The following is a 16,798-nucleotide window of genomic DNA, read 5'->3' as shown; positions in this document are numbered from 1 at the left end:
AGCTATTCGTCAGAAGCTTGGAAGCTTTTCGTCAGAAGCTTGGACGCTTCTCATCAGAAGCTTTGAAGCTTATCTTTCAGAAACTTTGAAGCTTCTCTTTCAGAAGCTGGAAACTTCTCTTTCAGAAGCTTAAAAGCTTCTTTTTCAGAAGCTTGGAAACTTCTCTCAGAAGCTTGGAGCTTCTCGTCATAGGCTTAGAAGCATCTCGTCAGAACCTTGGAAGCTTTTCGTCAGACACTTGAAAGCTACTCTTCAGAAGTTTGGAATTTTCTCGTCAGAAGCTTGGAAATTTCTCGTTAAAAACCCTGAAAAAAACGTCAGAAGCTTGAAAAGATCAACAGAATTGAACGTAATTTTTTGTATGTTTTTAAGTTTACAAAGCTTTCTTCTAGAAGCTTGAAAATAGCCTTCCATAAGCTTGGAAAGCTTCCTCTTAGATGCTTGGAAATCTTCTCCAATGGAGGCTTGGAAATCTTATTCTCTGAAAGCATGGAAAGGATTTTTCCGAAAGATTTCTGTCGGATTCTAATAGAGAGGTCCTATTGAATTTTAAAAAGTAAATCCTGTAGAATTCCGAAGAGGAAAGTTTGTCGAATTCCTACAGAAATTTTTTTGCGTAAATGCTGTAGAACTCAGAAAGAAAAATGTTTTCGGATACCTAAACGGAAATCCTATAGCATTCCATGAGAAAATAACGTTAAATTCCAAAAAATTATGATGGTTTCCAAAAGTTAAAGCTTGTCGGATTTCTACAGCATTTTTTTTTCGTTTCCTGATAAGGAAATGATGAGTAACTGTCTAACTATGGCCCAAAAGCCACTCAAATAAAGATAAATAATAATTATAATAATCCTTTCGGACTCTCAAGCCTGAAAACTGGGATCGAATCTCATCCCAATGATAGTCACTTACGAAGTCAAAGTTATAGTGACGAATTCCTTCAGAAGGGAAGTAAAGCCGTTGGTCCCGAGATGAACTAGCCCAGGACTAAAGTCGCCTTAATAAAGATGTGAAGGAAAAATCCTGTCGGAAGGGAAAGTCCTGTCAGATTCCAAAAAAAATGTGACGGAGTTCAAAAAAGAAATGCTATCAGATTACGAAAAGGAAATCCTGTTAGATGTTTTTAAATCGAAAGAGAAAAAAACCTGTCCGTTTTCGAAAGCGAAAATTTTGTCTTGATTCAGAAATCTGTCGGAATTCAAAAGAAAAGTACTGTTGGCGATTCGTTTCAATGTCAACGTCGTCTTTCGTTGACAAGAATTATAGTTAAATGAGCTGGGATGCAACAAAAATCCTTAAAAAAAGTTTCGTAGAACACTTATAAGTAATCTTTAAAAGACATATGTACGAGCAGTAGAAACACGTCAATTTTATAGCATACAGAATACACTGTAGGAACAATTCTTGAGATATCACGATCGACTGATTTTCAATTTCACCTATCATAAAATTATGCTAGCTTCCCGTCTCGGTTCCCCATCGTCACCGTCTGACCTTGCAATTAATTAAAATTTTAATAGCTTGTTTGCGGGTGCGCCTCCGGGATAACCTTCAAACCCCTTGTACCGAAGATCTCCTGTCTGCGCTCCTCGCTCTCCGATGCGGATCGATGGTCCTTTAAATTTTAAAATGCCCCACAACTCGAAGCAGGAAAGCGATGTACATATGAAAGTTTAATGATTTTTTGCTACGAGCCATAAATCACCGGTGATCGGGTTTTTGATTTAACGACCCTAGAGCGTCAACACGCAACTCATTTGCCTAGTCGTCCACGGCCACCGACCAACCACAGTAGGCACTGCTGCGCCTACTACTGTGAGGTTGGGTTTCGGGTAAATTATTACACCATAAACCACTTACCTTTATTGATAATAACATGTAACCGGAGAAGCCTACTTAAATCGATCGTTTTCCCCCGGCGGGATTAATCAAGAAGTTGCGGAATACGAACGTTTGCAAAACTAATAAGAATGAAGACCCCAAATGGCAAATGCGCATGATAAACACCTGATAATTACTCCGGGTTCGGAACGGTTTATTATGACCGGGTCGATTTAATTGGACCCTCAAGGAGGGCAAAGGGGGATCGGGTGAGCACGAGTAAGCGCCTCCCGAAGTAAACACTCGCACGCAATCGGTCATTTTCCGTCGGACGTAAGTCCGAGAGAGGAAGGGAAGACACATGATGGATTAATTTATGCTCCCTCGAACCCCTGTTTTTGCGTTTGGTCCGCACGTTTACAACAAATTTATTGCGGCTTTAATTAGGTGCTTTTGTAGTCGCATTTTGGTTCAGTGTTTTCCGTCCGATAAAACACGTGTTCGTCGAATTGGGAATTTTGTTTTCGGGGACATGGTTGATCGATCAAAGCAATCCCTGCGCGATGACAGTTTAGGCCTTAGGTGACAGCTTGCGTCCGTCACCCTTCAACTGTTCTACACGGAGAAATATTTTTACCTAATTTTTGAGTTTACTTTACCCAAAATTAAGTATATTCATTATAGTTTCAACCCAAAATCTCTCGGTTTTCTCTTTCTCCCACACGAATGTTGTCAAAAATAGAGAGAGCTGCATCTACCCAATGGGGGTACTTTGGCCCAATAAGCCAAATTTGGGTAAATGCAACTTTTCTTATGTTTGGGTCGAAAGAACTCAATTTTGCGTTAAATCAACCCAAAATTGAGTATATTTTTCTAATGGAATTAAAGCCAAACTACCTAGTGGGGACCTTGGAAATTTAGCCAAAATTGAGTTATTGGGCTCAACTACGGAATTGCGTTGAAACAACCCAAAATTGAGTTGAATTCCGTCTCCGTGTACGGCTGGCCTAAGCCGTTGAAATACTAATCGCGAAGCGGCGCGACGATCACTGACCCGTGTCGCTTCCGACAATGTTTTTCAATTAGCGGAAAATTTGTTTCCGCGCCTCCACGCATGGGACTCTGGAACCCGATCGGACCGATGATCGTCTACACCAGCAGCACCTGTATTGTACCTGGTAGTAATTTATATTTCACGCCGTTTAGTTCCTTCCCCTTTGACTTTTCAATTTTCTGCCTTTTTTCCACCGATGCGACGCGCGGACGCGGTCAAGTGCGCTCTCTGGCGGATTAAGACGGCGGCGAAGTCCTCACGCGAGTTGATGAATGGAAACTAACGGCCCGGTGTGGCCAGCAATCGCTAATCGGCTTGGAAATTATCGTGTAGACGTCATAACCATTACCATTAGGCGGCTCCTTGGGTGATGGCCAGGACGTGACGCTCGGTAAACCGCGCACGGATTGCATTTGGTTTTGTGCAGTAGTAGGCCCCGCTGGAACTGATCGATGCGTCTGGGATCGCGGTTGGACGATTAGAATCGCGTTTGAAATTTACCGCAGCCTTTTCGTGCGGAATCTGAGGGCATTTTTCTTACAGTGTATCAGTATAACAGTTTGTTCGAACACAAGCAAAATCTAGAATAGGTCTTTCCATGTGACAGCTCCGTGTATGCATTTGTTTACATCTGCGGAAGAGCGGTGCATACACGGGCCTGTCATTTCCGAAAAAGAACTGTCAAACAGCTTCCGAATCAGCTGATTTGAAACATCTTGTGAAAAGGCCTATGCTGTTAAAAGTCTGCTGCAATCTGTCAAACTTGGGTACCTTTTGTAGTACCAAGGGACCGAATGAAGTACTAGAAGTGGTACTCATTCTGAGCCCGACTACTATGTGTTTATTTCGTCTTTGATCTCCACATGAGCGCAACTGACAGCATTTCAATTTTTTGAACCTCACGGGACGCCACCATGTTGAAATCGGTTTTCCACGCTTTTGCGGCTTCCCTGTGATGCCAATTTCTGACGATCAAATAGAACTTCAGTATGCGCCGTTTCGTTAACCTTTCGATCTGCCTTCCAGGAATTGTGCGGCCGTTCGTCTTTCGTCCGTTGGTTGCCTAGACAACGACGTCAGTCTTCTCATGGCCTACTTGATTTGATGATGTGATGATACCTGCTGATCGACCGGGTTGCTGTGTTGTGATTAATGAACCTGCTTTAGCCGATCGATCCGAATTCCTCTTTTTGATCGACTTTTGATTTATTCGGTCGGAAAAATCCATCATTCTCCTGCCGCCACTACGTTACTTTTCTCCTAATTTTCTCGCAAATGAATCGCGCATTTCAAACGCACAAGAGCGCATGGTAAAATGACATCGCAGCTCCTAAATATCTTCCCACGATTCGCCTCCGACGATGTCGTCGAATAAGTTTAAGAACACCTCTCCCTCTCTTTCACGCCCACCTTACTTCCAGAATCACATCAGAGATGGATGGAATATTTGCTGAATAAAAGCGAAATGAATACAAGAAAATAACCGAGACAAGACAGTCAGTGGTTGCGAAAACAGACAATTTTAATAACCAACAACGACGACGACGACGATGATGATGAAGAGCGAAAGAATTGTCGTTTGTGTAAAAGAGAGGGATATAGAGAAAAAGAGAGAGTGCAATGGTAATCTTGCACCGGCCACCACCATGCGATTGTTGCTCATAAATCACGGCCGAGTGTCACACGGAGCAGTGGCTTCCGATCGGCTAAACGTTGCGATGTGGATAGTGGGCGATGAAGAAAATGGATTTTGGTCAAAGTTGTGCTATAAAATAAGGCAATTTGACGTTTAATGTCTCTTCTCACTTACGCTGCCAACCATGAAGGAATTGTTTTCATATGGAATTTGGATAAGAAGCTAATAAGCTTCAGACGAGAAGCTTACATGCTTCTGAGAAGCTTCCAAGCTTCTGTAAGAGAAGCTTCCAATCTTCTGAGCAAAGGCTTCCAAGATTCTGAGGAGAAGCTTCCAAGATTCTGAGGAGAAACTTGCAAGCTTCTAAAAAGAAGCTTCCAAGCTTCTAAGGAGAAGCTTACAAGCCTCTGAAAGAGAAGCTTCTAAGCTTCTGACGAGAAGCTTTTAAGCATCTGATGAGAAGCTTCCAAGCTTCTGAGGAGCAGATTCCAAGCTAATAAGGAGTTTCAAGCTTCTGAGGAGAAACTACCAAGCTTTTGAGGAAAAGCTTCCAAATTTCTGAAAGGGGAGCTTCCAAGCTTCTGAGCTTCTCAGAAGAAGCTTTCAAGATTCTGAGGAGAAGCTTCTGAGTATCTGAGGAGAAGCTTCCAAGCTTCTGAGGAAAAGCTTCCAAGCTTTTGAAATAGAAGATTCCAAGCTACTGTAAAAGAAGCTTCCAAGCTTCTGACAGAGAAGCTTCCAAGCTTCTGAGAAGAAGCTTCCAAGCTTCTGAGAAGAAGCTTCCAAGATTCTAAGGAGAAGCTTCTGAACTTCTGAGGAGAACCATCAAATATTCTGAGGATAAGCTTCAAGCTTCTGAGGAGAAGCTTCCAAGCTTCTGAAAGAGAAGCTTCCGAGCTTCTGAAAGAGAAGCTCCCAAGCTTCTTAAAAAGAAGCTTCTAAGCTTCTGAAAGAGAAGCTACCAACCTTCTGAAACAGAAGCTTCCAAAGTCCTGAAAGAGAAGCTTCCAAGCTTCTGAAAAAGAAGCTTCCAAGCTTCTGAAAGAGAAGCTTCCAAGCTTCTGAAAGAGAAGCTTCCAAGTTTCTGAAAGTGGAGATTCCAAGCTTCTGAAAGAGAAGCTTCCGAGCTTCTGAAAGAGAAGCTTCCAAGCTTCTGAGAAGAAGCTTCCAAGATTCTAAGGAGAAGCTTCTGAACTTCTGAGGAAAACCATCAAATATTCTGAGGATAAGCTCCAAGCTTCTGAGGAGAAGCTTCCAAGCTTCTGAAAGAGAAGCTTCCGAGCTTCTGAAAGAGAAGCTCCCAAGCTTCTTAAAAAGAAGCTTCTAAGCTTCTGAAAGAGAAGCTACCAACCTTCTGAAACAGAAGCTTCCAAAGTCCTGAAAGAGAAGCTTCCAAGCTTCTGAAAAAGAAGCTTCCAAGCTTCTGAAAGAGAAGCTTCCAAGTTTCTGAGAGTGGAGATTCCAAGCTTCTGAAAGAGAAGCTTCCGAGCTTCTGAAAGAGAAGCTTCCAAGCTTCTGAGAAGAAGCTTCCAAGATTCTAAGGAGAAGCTTTTGAACTTCTGAGGAGAACCATCAAATTTTCTGAGGATAAGCTCCAAGCTTCTGAGGAGAAGCTTCCAAGCTTCTGAAAGAGAAGCTTCCGAGCTTCTGAAAGAGAAGCTCCCAAGCTTCTTAAAAAGAAGCTTCTAAGCTTCTGAAAGAGAAGCTACCAACCTTTTGAAACAGAAGCTTCCAATGTCCTGAAAGAGAAGCTTCCAAGCTTCTGAAAGAGAAGCTTCCAAGCTTCTGAAAGAGAAGCTTCCAAGTTTCTGAAAGGGGAGATTCCAAGCTTCTGAAAGAGAAGCTTCCGAGCTTCTGAAAGAGAAGCTTCCAAGCTTCTGAGAAGAAGCTTCCAAGATTCTAAGGAGAAGCTTCTGAACTTCTGAGGAGAACCATCAAATATTCTGAGGATAAGCTCCAAGCTTCTGAGGAGAAGCTTCCAAGCTTCTGAAAGAGAAGCTTCCGAGCTTCTGAAAGAGAAGCTTCCGAGCTTCTGAAAGAGAAGCTCCCAAGCTTCTTAAAAAGAAGCTTCTAAACTTCTGAAAGAGAAGCTACCAACCTTCTGAAACAGAAGCTTCCAAAGTCCTAAAAGAGAAGCTTCCAAGGTCCTGAAAGAGAAGCTTCCAAGCTTCTGAAAAAGAAGCTTCCAAGCTTCTGAAAGAGAAGCTTCCAAGCTTCTTCGGACTAAAACTTTCAAACTTCTGACGAGAAGCTTCCAAGCTTCTGAAAGACAAGCTTCCCAGTTTCTGACGAGGAGCTTTCAAACTGACGAAGTGCTTCCAAGCTTCTAACGAGAGGCTTCCAAGAGTCTGACAAGAACAGGGTGTCTACTCATTAACAGAAATGAAATTCCCTGAGTTTTCCAGGTTTTAAAAAATAATTCTAGGTTAAAGAAATTCCGCAAAACATACGAATAGTTAAGTTAAGATGAATAAAAACTTTATTTTCCAAATGAAAGGTATCTTCAAAAATAAATTTATCTGAAAAAAAAAAATAAAAACTTTGGTGATTTTTGTTGTTTACCACGTTTATCAAGAATGTTTATCCGATGATCTGAAAGGGCCTTTCTCATATCCTTTCTCTTAAAATGGGATTCGGGTGTATGGACTTCATTGACGTACCCACAATATTATGGAAGTATGATCGTATTAGAAATAATTACTTTAAACACTTCTAGATAAAAAAAAAACGAGACTAGTGATCCTTTATAGAGAGATAAGCGGAAGTAAAATGGAATGATTTGGCAACAGACCAGCAGTGCTGATTTTGCTCGGCGTCGAGAATAATATTGTAAAACGGACATGACTTCCTCATTGCTAAAAAGTGTATTTTGTTTTGTTATACATCTTTGAGCTACATATCCAAACTAATAAACAGCCGAAAAAACCAACAACTAAAAATCGCATTGACAAAAATTTAAAAAGAAAAATATTTCATTTTTTTGCTTCATGCAAAATTACTTTTACCGAAATAATTTCAAGTGAATTACATTACTCCTCAAGAAAAGTTCAAAACAAACATAACGCATTCGTTTGGCTCACACTTTGACAGCTGTCGCTGCTCGATTGGCTCACACTTTGAAATGTCACTTTGCTGACTTTGAAATGTCAGCTTCCGCGAATCTCTCTTATAAAGGATTACTAAACGAGACCATACATATATTATGAATAACAAGAGATTCCTAACAGGAAGCACGAGATGAGAGTTTTATTGTTACGTTGAACAGACATTTTTCTATGTATAATTCTAAGGCTCTTTTTGGAATTTTTCATAACATTACAAGTATAACAGCTTGATTTACTATAGATTTATTTCACGTGTTACTCCGCAGATCTCTTCAGGAGTTTGTTTTGAAATTTTTCATGAACTTTCTAAATAATTCTTCAAAAAATACTTTATTACCTTTATTAATTTAATCTGGAATTTTTCTAAGGACTTCCTTCAGCATTTCTGTTTAGAGTATCTTGAAAACCTCAAACAGTAATTCCTCCATTTATCTTTTTGAAGAATTGTCATTGAAATCTTTATATATTTTCTAGTCATTTATCCAAAATTCAAGCAAAATTTTTAGATTGTTTTGGAAAAAATAAAAATAAAAAATCTGAGTTGAATTTCGAAAGAAAATGATGTAGTAATTTTGTGTGAGTTCTTAGTACGACTTCCTTGAATTACTTCGAGGATCTCTGAAAGACCTCCTTAACGTTTGATGAAGTACTTCCTAAAATATAAACAAATATTATCTCCAAATAATGTTCTACAAGACGTTTTGAAGAAAATAATTGAAGTATTTGGACCAAATACCTGTACTTTGAATAAAGTTTTCAAAAATCTATGGAGATTGAGAAATTTTACAGAAAAAATATCAAAGAAATGTTTGAACCGCAGCAACAATATTTTGATGATATGCTGGAGACATACCAAGAGAAACTTCTGGAAGAACTTATTGGGGAATCCTAGTTAATAATAGACATCATCGAATAATGTCGAAACGAATTAACTTTTGTGGAAGCGTTGGGGCGCTCTAAGATTTTTGGACCAAATCCTGAAGAAATTCCTCTAAGCATCCATTGAAAAATCGCAGGTAGCATCCCTGGAGAAAATTATGAAAGTTTTCAAAAAGAAATCCCTGGAGAAATTACTAGAAATCCTGAAGCAATCTTAAGATCTGAGAAAAATATCATGAAGAACTTGTGGAATAGTCGCTTAATAGGCTTTGTAGGTTTCTCTGGAGCCTCTAAAATTTTGCTCCAGGTGTTTATTTATTTTGTAAAATAGGCGAAAAAACAATTCTGTATTTTCAATTTATTAAGTTTTCAGTTCATGAACGACACCCAACTGGAACTGTAATTGCCTTTACCAATTTGGCAACCTTAAGTTCTGAATCCTTGTCTAAATATGTTTTATACTGATTAATTAAAAATCGTTAAAGGGACTGAACATGTCAACTAGCGTTCTGATAGCGGCGCAGCCGACAAAATTTATGGTTAAGGAGATTTTTTGTCCCAAATCCACATATTCTACCATCCATTACTGTTTCAAAATAATTTCCCTGAGTGTAGCCAAAATTTCCTGAGAATTCCATGTTTTTCCAGGTTGAATAAAATTCCCTGAGAATTCCAGGTTTTCCAGGTTTTGCCAGGTAGTAGACACCCTGAAGAAGCTTCCAAGCTACTGACAGTAAGCTTCCTTGTTTCTTGTATCTTTTTTCGTAATGAAGTTGTCGGTCCACAATTTTACAGGTTCCTAGATCGGAATTGTTATATTATTTCTGACGAGACTCAGTACTAAGCTTGGATTCTTGGAACAAATTTAGGATTTCAGACGGAAAAGTTGTCGGCGTTCAGATGAATATTATATCACAGAATCCAAGCGAATATCCTCCCAGATTCAGGACGACAATACATTCTGCATTTGCTGCAACTTTCAGATTCTGAACAAAAATCTTCGCTCAAAAACACGCTATTGAAACTTTAATTAATTTCAAGGTTAGATGGCGACGATGAAGCGGGAAGAACAGGGAGCTTGCATCATTTTATGCAAAACTGAATATTATACGATAGCTGAACCTAGAACGTTCTCTTACAGTGTGCTCTGTTCTACACGAAATTGACGTGTTTCCATTGATGGCTGAAGCATTAAAATAACACATAACTGTTATACAAAACCTTCTCTAGACATTCGAACAGTATTTATAAATTCAAATCGTTTTTGATAAAAGTAATTTTCAGAACCGACGATGATGTCACTTTGGCTCGAATACTACACAAAACGGGCGAAAAATTGAGACCAGAATTGTTTGATAACCAAAACAAAGCTACACATAATAGGGCTCTTATGGACGTTGGAAACATTGTAAGAAGCATCCCTTTACGGAATGTTCGGAAAACTTCTTCGAGGAACTTGGAATATCGAAAGAACAATTCAGAAGCAATCTAAAAGGGGAATCTTGTCGGGTTAAGGAAGGGAATTTCTATCAAAGTTTGTACTAAGAAGCTTGCAAAACTTATTCACAGAACCTTGCAACGCTTCTCATCAGAATCATGAAACTTGGAAAGCTTTCGCTTTGGAAATCAAGGACAGCTTCTTTAACGTGATGCTTCCCAAGAAGCTTTGATTTCTTTTCCTGTGGTCAAAATAGGATTTCTGGGAATGTTGGGTAGCATCTGCTCAGGACACTCCTTCAGTCCCTTCAAATGCTTGAAAAACTTCTTCTCAGAAGCTTGGAAAACTTCTGAACAGAGGCTTGGAAAGATTCTTCTCAGAGGCTTGGGAGGTTTGTCTTCAGAAACTTGAAGAGCTTCTCCTCGGATGCTTGGAAAGCTTCTCCTTAGAAGCTTGGAAAGCTTCTCTCGGAGGCTCGGAAAGCTTCTCCTCAAAATCTCGGAAAACTTCTCCTCCGAAGTTGGAAAGCTTCTTCTCAGCAGCTTGAAAAGGTTCTACTCAGAAGCTTTAGATGCTTCTCCTCAGAAGCTTTAAAAGCATCTCCTCAGAAGACTTGAAAGCTTCTCCTCAGAAGCTTGAAAGCTTCTCCTCAAAAGCTTGTCCTCAGAAGCTTGAAAAGCTTCTCCTCAGAGGCTCAGGAACTTGAAAGAAGCTTCGGAAGCTTGAATTGCTTCTCCTTAGAAGCTTGGGAAAATTTTCCTCAGAAGCTCGGAAAGCTTCTCTTCAGAAACATCATAAGCTTTTCCTCAGAAACTTGAAAAGCTTATCATCGGAAGCTTAAATAGTTTCTCCTTAGAAGCTTGAGAAGTTTCTCCTCATAAGTTCGGGAAGCTTCTTCTCAAAAACTCGGAAAACTTCTCCTCAGAAGCTTGGAAAGCTTCACTTCAGAAGCTCGGAAAGCTACTTCTCAAAAACTCCGATGCTTAAAAAGCTTATCCTCAGAAGATTGGATAGCTTCTCCATTGAAGCTTGGGAAGCTTCTCCATATAAGCTTGAGAAGCTTCTCCTTATAAGCTCGGAAAGCTCCTCCTCAAAAACTAGGAAAAATTCTAAAACTCAGAAAACTTCTCAGAAGTTTGGATAGCCATAGCGGTAAACGCGCCAGCAAGACCAAGCTGAGGGTCGTGGGTTCGAATCCCACCGGTCGAGAACCATGCAACGCTTCTGCCTGGAAATTTCAATATTGGAAAGCTAGTCCTACGGGAAGCATGGAAAACTTCTCTTCCGGGATGTTTATAAAAGTTATTCTTAAAAGCTTGCAAAGCTTCTTCTCTGGGAAGTTTGAAAAGCTTCTTTCCCGAGAAAATTTGAATTATTTTCCCATGTAAATCCCATAAATTCCCATGGGAATCTTAGGAAGTATCTCTTCCGTAAAGCTGGATCAGCTTCTCCTGCGAAAAGCTTGAAAATTTCTTCTCCGAGAAAATTTCAAGTTTGGGCTCCGAAAAACATGAGAAACATTCCTTTACAAGCCTACAAAGCTCCCTTCGGATGTATGGAAAGCTTCTTCACAGAAACTTGGAAAACTTGTTCTCAAAAGCTGGAAAGCTTCATTCTCTTGGAAAGTCTCTTGAAAAGGTTATCGAAAAAAGTCAATAAAGCTTCGTATCAGAAACATAGAAAGGCTCTTAACCCAAGCTTTGAAACTGGATGTTTTTTTAATGCTGACAGGCAAGTTCTATAGGATGCCAGAAGAAAAACCTTGTCAGTCACCTCTATGCTTTCTTAACTGTTCCGGAATGCTCAAGAAGTAGCTTCTACTCGAAACTTGAAATATTTGAGATACCTCGGAAGTTTGGAAAAGGGGAATTCTGTCGAATGTTGAAAGAAAAAAGATTCAGTTATTCTAAATCAAAACTATATTGCAATAACAAAGGGAATTCCGCAAAATCTTCTATTTGGAAACATGCAAAATATATCCTAAGAATCTTACAACGATTCTCCTCAGAAAGTTGAAACTTGGAAAGCTCCTCCTATGGGAAGCTTCTTCCGGTATGTTTCAAAAAGTTATTCTCAGATGGTTGCATAGCTTTTTTTTCTGTGAAGTTGTGAAAGCTACTTTCCCAAGAAAAATTGAATTATTTTCCAATTGGAATCCTGGGAATCTTAGAAAGCATTTTTTCCGTAAAGCTTGAAAATGTCATCTACAATAAATTTTGAAACTAGGCCTCCGGAAAACTTGAGAAACATTACTTTACAAGCTAACAAAGCTCCGTTCAGAAAGCTTCTTCACAGAAACTTAGAAAACTTGTTCTTGAAATCTTCTCTTTAAAATCTTGGAAAGCCTCTCCTCAAAAAACTTGGAAAGCATGTTCTTAAAGGCTTAGAAAGGTTCTCCTCAGAAGTTGATCAATTCTTCCCTTTGAAGCTTGAAAATGTTATCAGAAGAAGAGTATTAAGCTTATATAAGAAAGATAGAAAGCCTCTCCCCGAAGCTTTGAAACCTGAATATTTTCAACCTTGTCCGAATAACAGTATCGAAGCTCGTTCTTAGAAGCTTGCAAAACGTATCCTCAAAGCCTATCAACGCGATCTTGAAACTTGAAAAGCTTTTCTCGGAAATGATTGCAAAGCATCTTTTTCAAGGAACGAGGAATGCTTTTTTTTCTTGCGAAAATATAGGATTAGTGGGAATTTTAGGAAACATCTTATCTCAGAAGCTTTGAAAGTTTCGTCTCAGAATTTTGCAATGCTTCTTTTCAGAAGTTTGTAAAACCCATCTTGCAAAGCTTCTTCTCTCTGAAGTTTGAGATGATTGTTCCTTGGGATAGTTCGGTTAGATCAATTCAAGAAGAATCACGTTCTATCAGATTTCGAGAGACAAATTGCTTGGCTCTTGAAAGTTCTGTTAGCTTTTGGAAGACAATTCAGGCACGTTTTGGAACTTATTCCTGTCAGATTTTATAAGACAACCGTGCTTTATTTCGGAAAACAGACGATTTTGCAAGACATTCGTATCAAACTTTAGTAGGCAATCGTGACCGATTTTGTTAAAAGATACTTACAGGGAATATTATATAAGACAATTCTGTCCGATTTCAGAAATCAATTCCATCTGGATCCTGAAAAACAGATAGAACAATTCAATCCAGATTCCAAAAGGTTTTCCTATCCAATTGGAAGTTTTGGCGGATTTCTAAGAAGTGTTGAAATAAAAACATGCTTGTTGGATTTCGAAACATAAATCTTATCGAGTGTCGAATTTCTATGAGGAAACCCTAACGAATGTCAGTTTTGGTTTTATGACGGTTTTCATTAACCAGGAAATTGGTTTTAAAACCATTTCTAAACCTTAATAAAACCAGAAATATTATATACAATCGCAGTTGCTTGTTTTTTTGTAATGGCGACAATTTTTCATAACATTAATATTCAAAAGATAAGTGGACTGAACATCGAACTCAAGGAATTTCACACATTCTGCGTAAGCAGTGAGTGCTCTCGAAAAACTAAATTTGTTGAGGAATTATACTCCGAATAACAGATTATCCCATGCATAATTATACAATTGATTGTTTGAACATAAAATTCTTTTCAAAAGTTGATTCATCTTGTGTATCGAATGAGTAAATTGAGCATCAACTTTTGATTCAGTGTAAAAACCACCTCAAACAAAAGCATCCGACTCAGTCCGCAACAAGTGGCCTACTAGATCTGGACGCTTAGAAATCGCACAATCTTTCAAATCCCCATCCCTCGGAAATCGTTTCCGAACTCAACGCCTACTTCGGCACCCCTTCGCCGACCATATTGAAATAAAAATCCAATCAATAACCACCCTCCAATCCCAATACCGGACCGCCATTTTGTTTGCCCTGTTTCGAGAGAAAAACCTCCCCTCCACGAGAAACGAAAAGCTCGGACGGATCGTCCGAAAGAGGGGAGCAGAACAATCCCGAGTGCCGAACAACATCATCATCATTTTCATCCCTCTGTGTGATTCTCGGACCGATTCTTGACTTGAAAGGTGGTCGCTGCTGGTCGATTCGTCCCGAGCAAGAATTCGCAATCTTCTTCACTCGTAGTCGAGCAGTCGAATCACGATTCTTCATCTTCTCCCCTATCCGTGTTTCGTTTTTGGTTCGCTCGAAGCTAAGTACCAGAATCTTCGCAATCCTTTCCGGATCAAAACTCGACAAAATGGTGAATCGAATTTGATTTTTCGGGTTTTCGGTCGTTTCGTCTCGAGGAGGAATTTAAAGAGCTACTCAATTGCAGGCGACTGACTTTTTTTTCGGTTGATAAGGAAACATACGAGTGAGCGTATCTCTGCGGCAAGCCCAAGATAGCTGTCGCTGACCAGGAATTTTCCATGCAAGGTGCTAAAAAGTTTCTAATCGTAGCAACCCAATCTCCGAACAAAAAAAGTATAATGAAACCAGACCAACCCAAGTAGGCTGCGACTGCGACCGAGTTATATACTCGTTTGGTTTGGTTTACATAGTAGGCGAAATTCGCGAAAATAACGTTCGCAGCGACACGTCTTCTTCTAATTCGAATGACAGTGGGTATTTCGGTCGCTGTCGCCTACTGTGACGCAACGATTTAAAAGGCTCGACGAATGGGAGATTAAAGGGTGGATTGAGGGGGTACTTACATCGATTATCCATTCTGCGACCACCCGGCGCATGTCCGGAGTGATGTCCTTCTGCACGGTGGCAAAGTAGTTGCTGTGCTGTCGAGCATGGCGTTCCTCGGATTTCAGTAGATTTTCCAAGCAACGATCGTCGAGAAACGTGGGATCCTTCACCGCCGTGTTGAGGCGAACTTCCATCGGTGTCTGCTGTGTCGCGGAGTTGCTGCTGCTGAGTTGATCGCCGCCTGCTTCGGTTACACTATTTATGCTTTCCGTACAGAGCAGGTCCATTGTTTCTCTCGCAGCCGAGACACCGAGACAACCGAGGAAACCGGATCCGTTCAATCAAAGCAACCGAAATCGAATTCACTTTTTGAAATCACTACCTTTTCTGAACTTCTTGATATGATCGAATCTTCACGTCCTTTTTCACTTCTCCGCTTCACATGTGCTCTTCCCGATGATCTTTCTTCGGCGGATTGTTCGCTCGACACACTGTTCTTCTTCCGAATGCTTCTTCGACAGTCCTTGAAATCTCACTACGGTTCAAAGATCACCTAACGGTTCTTCCCAGCTTCACAATACACTACCGCGCTGTCGGACAAAACAATAAGGCGAACCCAATCACAATAGTGCCAATAAAATACCGTTGTACATAACGGGTCTTCACCACTCAGCAGGCCCCAGTGTCTCAAACACGTCCAGCTGATCAATCCCGAATAGTAGGCCTTGCAAGCAAATCACTCAAAAATCACCCCGAACAGCAATCCCAGCCTACTGAGTTCTATTGTTTATCTCTGATCCCCTGGTAGTAGTTCTTATCGCTCATCAACGCACTCCCGAAGCAACTTCCCGCAGAGGAGTGTAATTCGCACGCACGCACGAAGATTCGGCAATCTTCGAATGCACAGACCGATTTTTTTTTGTATGGGGGGACGACTCTCTTTCTACTACTACACACCGGTTCCACACCACACACGTCCGCAGCGTGAGAAGTCTGATGCGAAAATGCGCAAGATCTGATCGACCAGCATACGCGCAAGGCTACAAAACTTCGACTCAACGACGACGACGACCCAAGGCAAGGGTTTTCGTTTTCCTCCAATGTCCCAAAATCTTGAAACAAACGCTCAACAACTCACACTCTACACACACCGTCCCGGACGAAAACGAACCTCCCGAAACGAAGAAATACCGCCGCATGAGAACCCGGGCCACTCGCGAACAACGAGAGACCTAACCTGAGCAGGCTTTGGGTTTTTGCACAAGTTCAAATTCTGCCTGGAGGCCCCCCTTGAAGACCCTTCGCGTATGGCAAACCGGCTTGCTTCGATTCAGAGTGAGTGAGCGAGTTGAGCGAATGCAATTTCCTCCAAAACAATGTCGAGAACAAGGACACTCACCAGAAGAGAACAAGAATTTCGCGCAGCGAACAGACAACCAGCAGCGTGTTCAGCGGTAGTCACGTTCCAGACTCGAAGCTATCAACACAACGCACCGATCGTCGAATGTCACAAGCAATGTTGGCGAAACACCTCTCCGCTCAGAGTACTCCTCGCTACTGCTGCGCAAAGTTAAGCCACTTCAGTCAATCGGCTGCCGAAAATTTTGGTGAGCACCGCACCTCGCCGCCTCACAATCACACCCGCATCCATAATCGGAAAGGATCATGCAGAAGAAGCAGCTCATAGACCGAAAAGATCCACGCAACATCAGCCACTCACGAGACAAAACACCACTCTCCCAGCCGGCATTCGTGTCGTGGGTCAACGAAAGCGATAAGCGACCGCCATCTCACTCACACCACCTAGCAAAACAGATGTTTTTGCGGATTCCGTACTTCTTGTTTACATTTTTCTTTGCCGGTTTGGCGAGAGACTCTCCCACTTAGCAGGCGTTGATTCAAACAACCGCGACGCGACGTTTTCCACTCAACGGTCGTCGTCGTCGTGGGTTGCGCAGCGCAACCCAGTAGACTGTTGCTTTTTTGTGAATGGAAGAGGTTTTCGAGCAGTCTCACTGCGGTGAGACTGTGCTGGAAGGTGCATGGAGAGCACGCTAAGGAGGTTTCATGTGATTTTCTGATGTGATGCATCCACCACGATTACACCAAATCCATGTCACACATCATGATACAAAGTTAAAGCTAACCTTAGCAATTAATTATGCTGGTAATAATATGTTCTTACAGATTGTTTTGCTTCGACTGATCTCACATTCTCACTCATGC

The 16,798-nt window shown here is 40.9% G+C and overlaps 1 protein-coding gene across 4 annotated transcripts in view; it reads right to left on the bottom strand.

The window, feature by feature from the left end:
* The window catches only part of LOC5573724 (G1/S-specific cyclin-D2), a 180,101-nt gene extending 163,956 nt beyond the window's left edge, over positions 1-16,145 (bottom strand). The window contains exons 1-2 of one of the 4 annotated variants that reach the window (XM_021839238.1): positions 15,972-16,145; positions 14,590-15,162 (exon numbers count right to left, since the gene is read on the bottom strand). In XM_021839238.1, coding sequence (XP_021694930.1) covers positions 14,590-14,859 — 270 coding nt within the window. In that variant the 5' untranslated portion in view covers positions 14,860-15,162; positions 15,972-16,145. Of the gene's footprint in view, positions 1-14,589; positions 15,939-15,971 lie in introns of those variants that run through there. The other 3 variants (XM_021839239.1, XM_021839240.1, XM_021839237.1) reach the window with 3 other exon arrangements.
* Between the last annotated feature and the right edge of the window lie 653 nt (positions 16,146-16,798).

Source organism: Aedes aegypti, chromosome 1 (assembly GCF_002204515.2).
Source record: "Aedes aegypti strain LVP_AGWG chromosome 1, AaegL5.0 Primary Assembly, whole genome shotgun sequence".
Lineage (NCBI taxonomy): Eukaryota > Metazoa > Arthropoda > Insecta > Diptera > Culicidae > Aedes > Aedes aegypti.
This window is presented reverse-complemented; position numbering and strand designations above follow the sequence as displayed.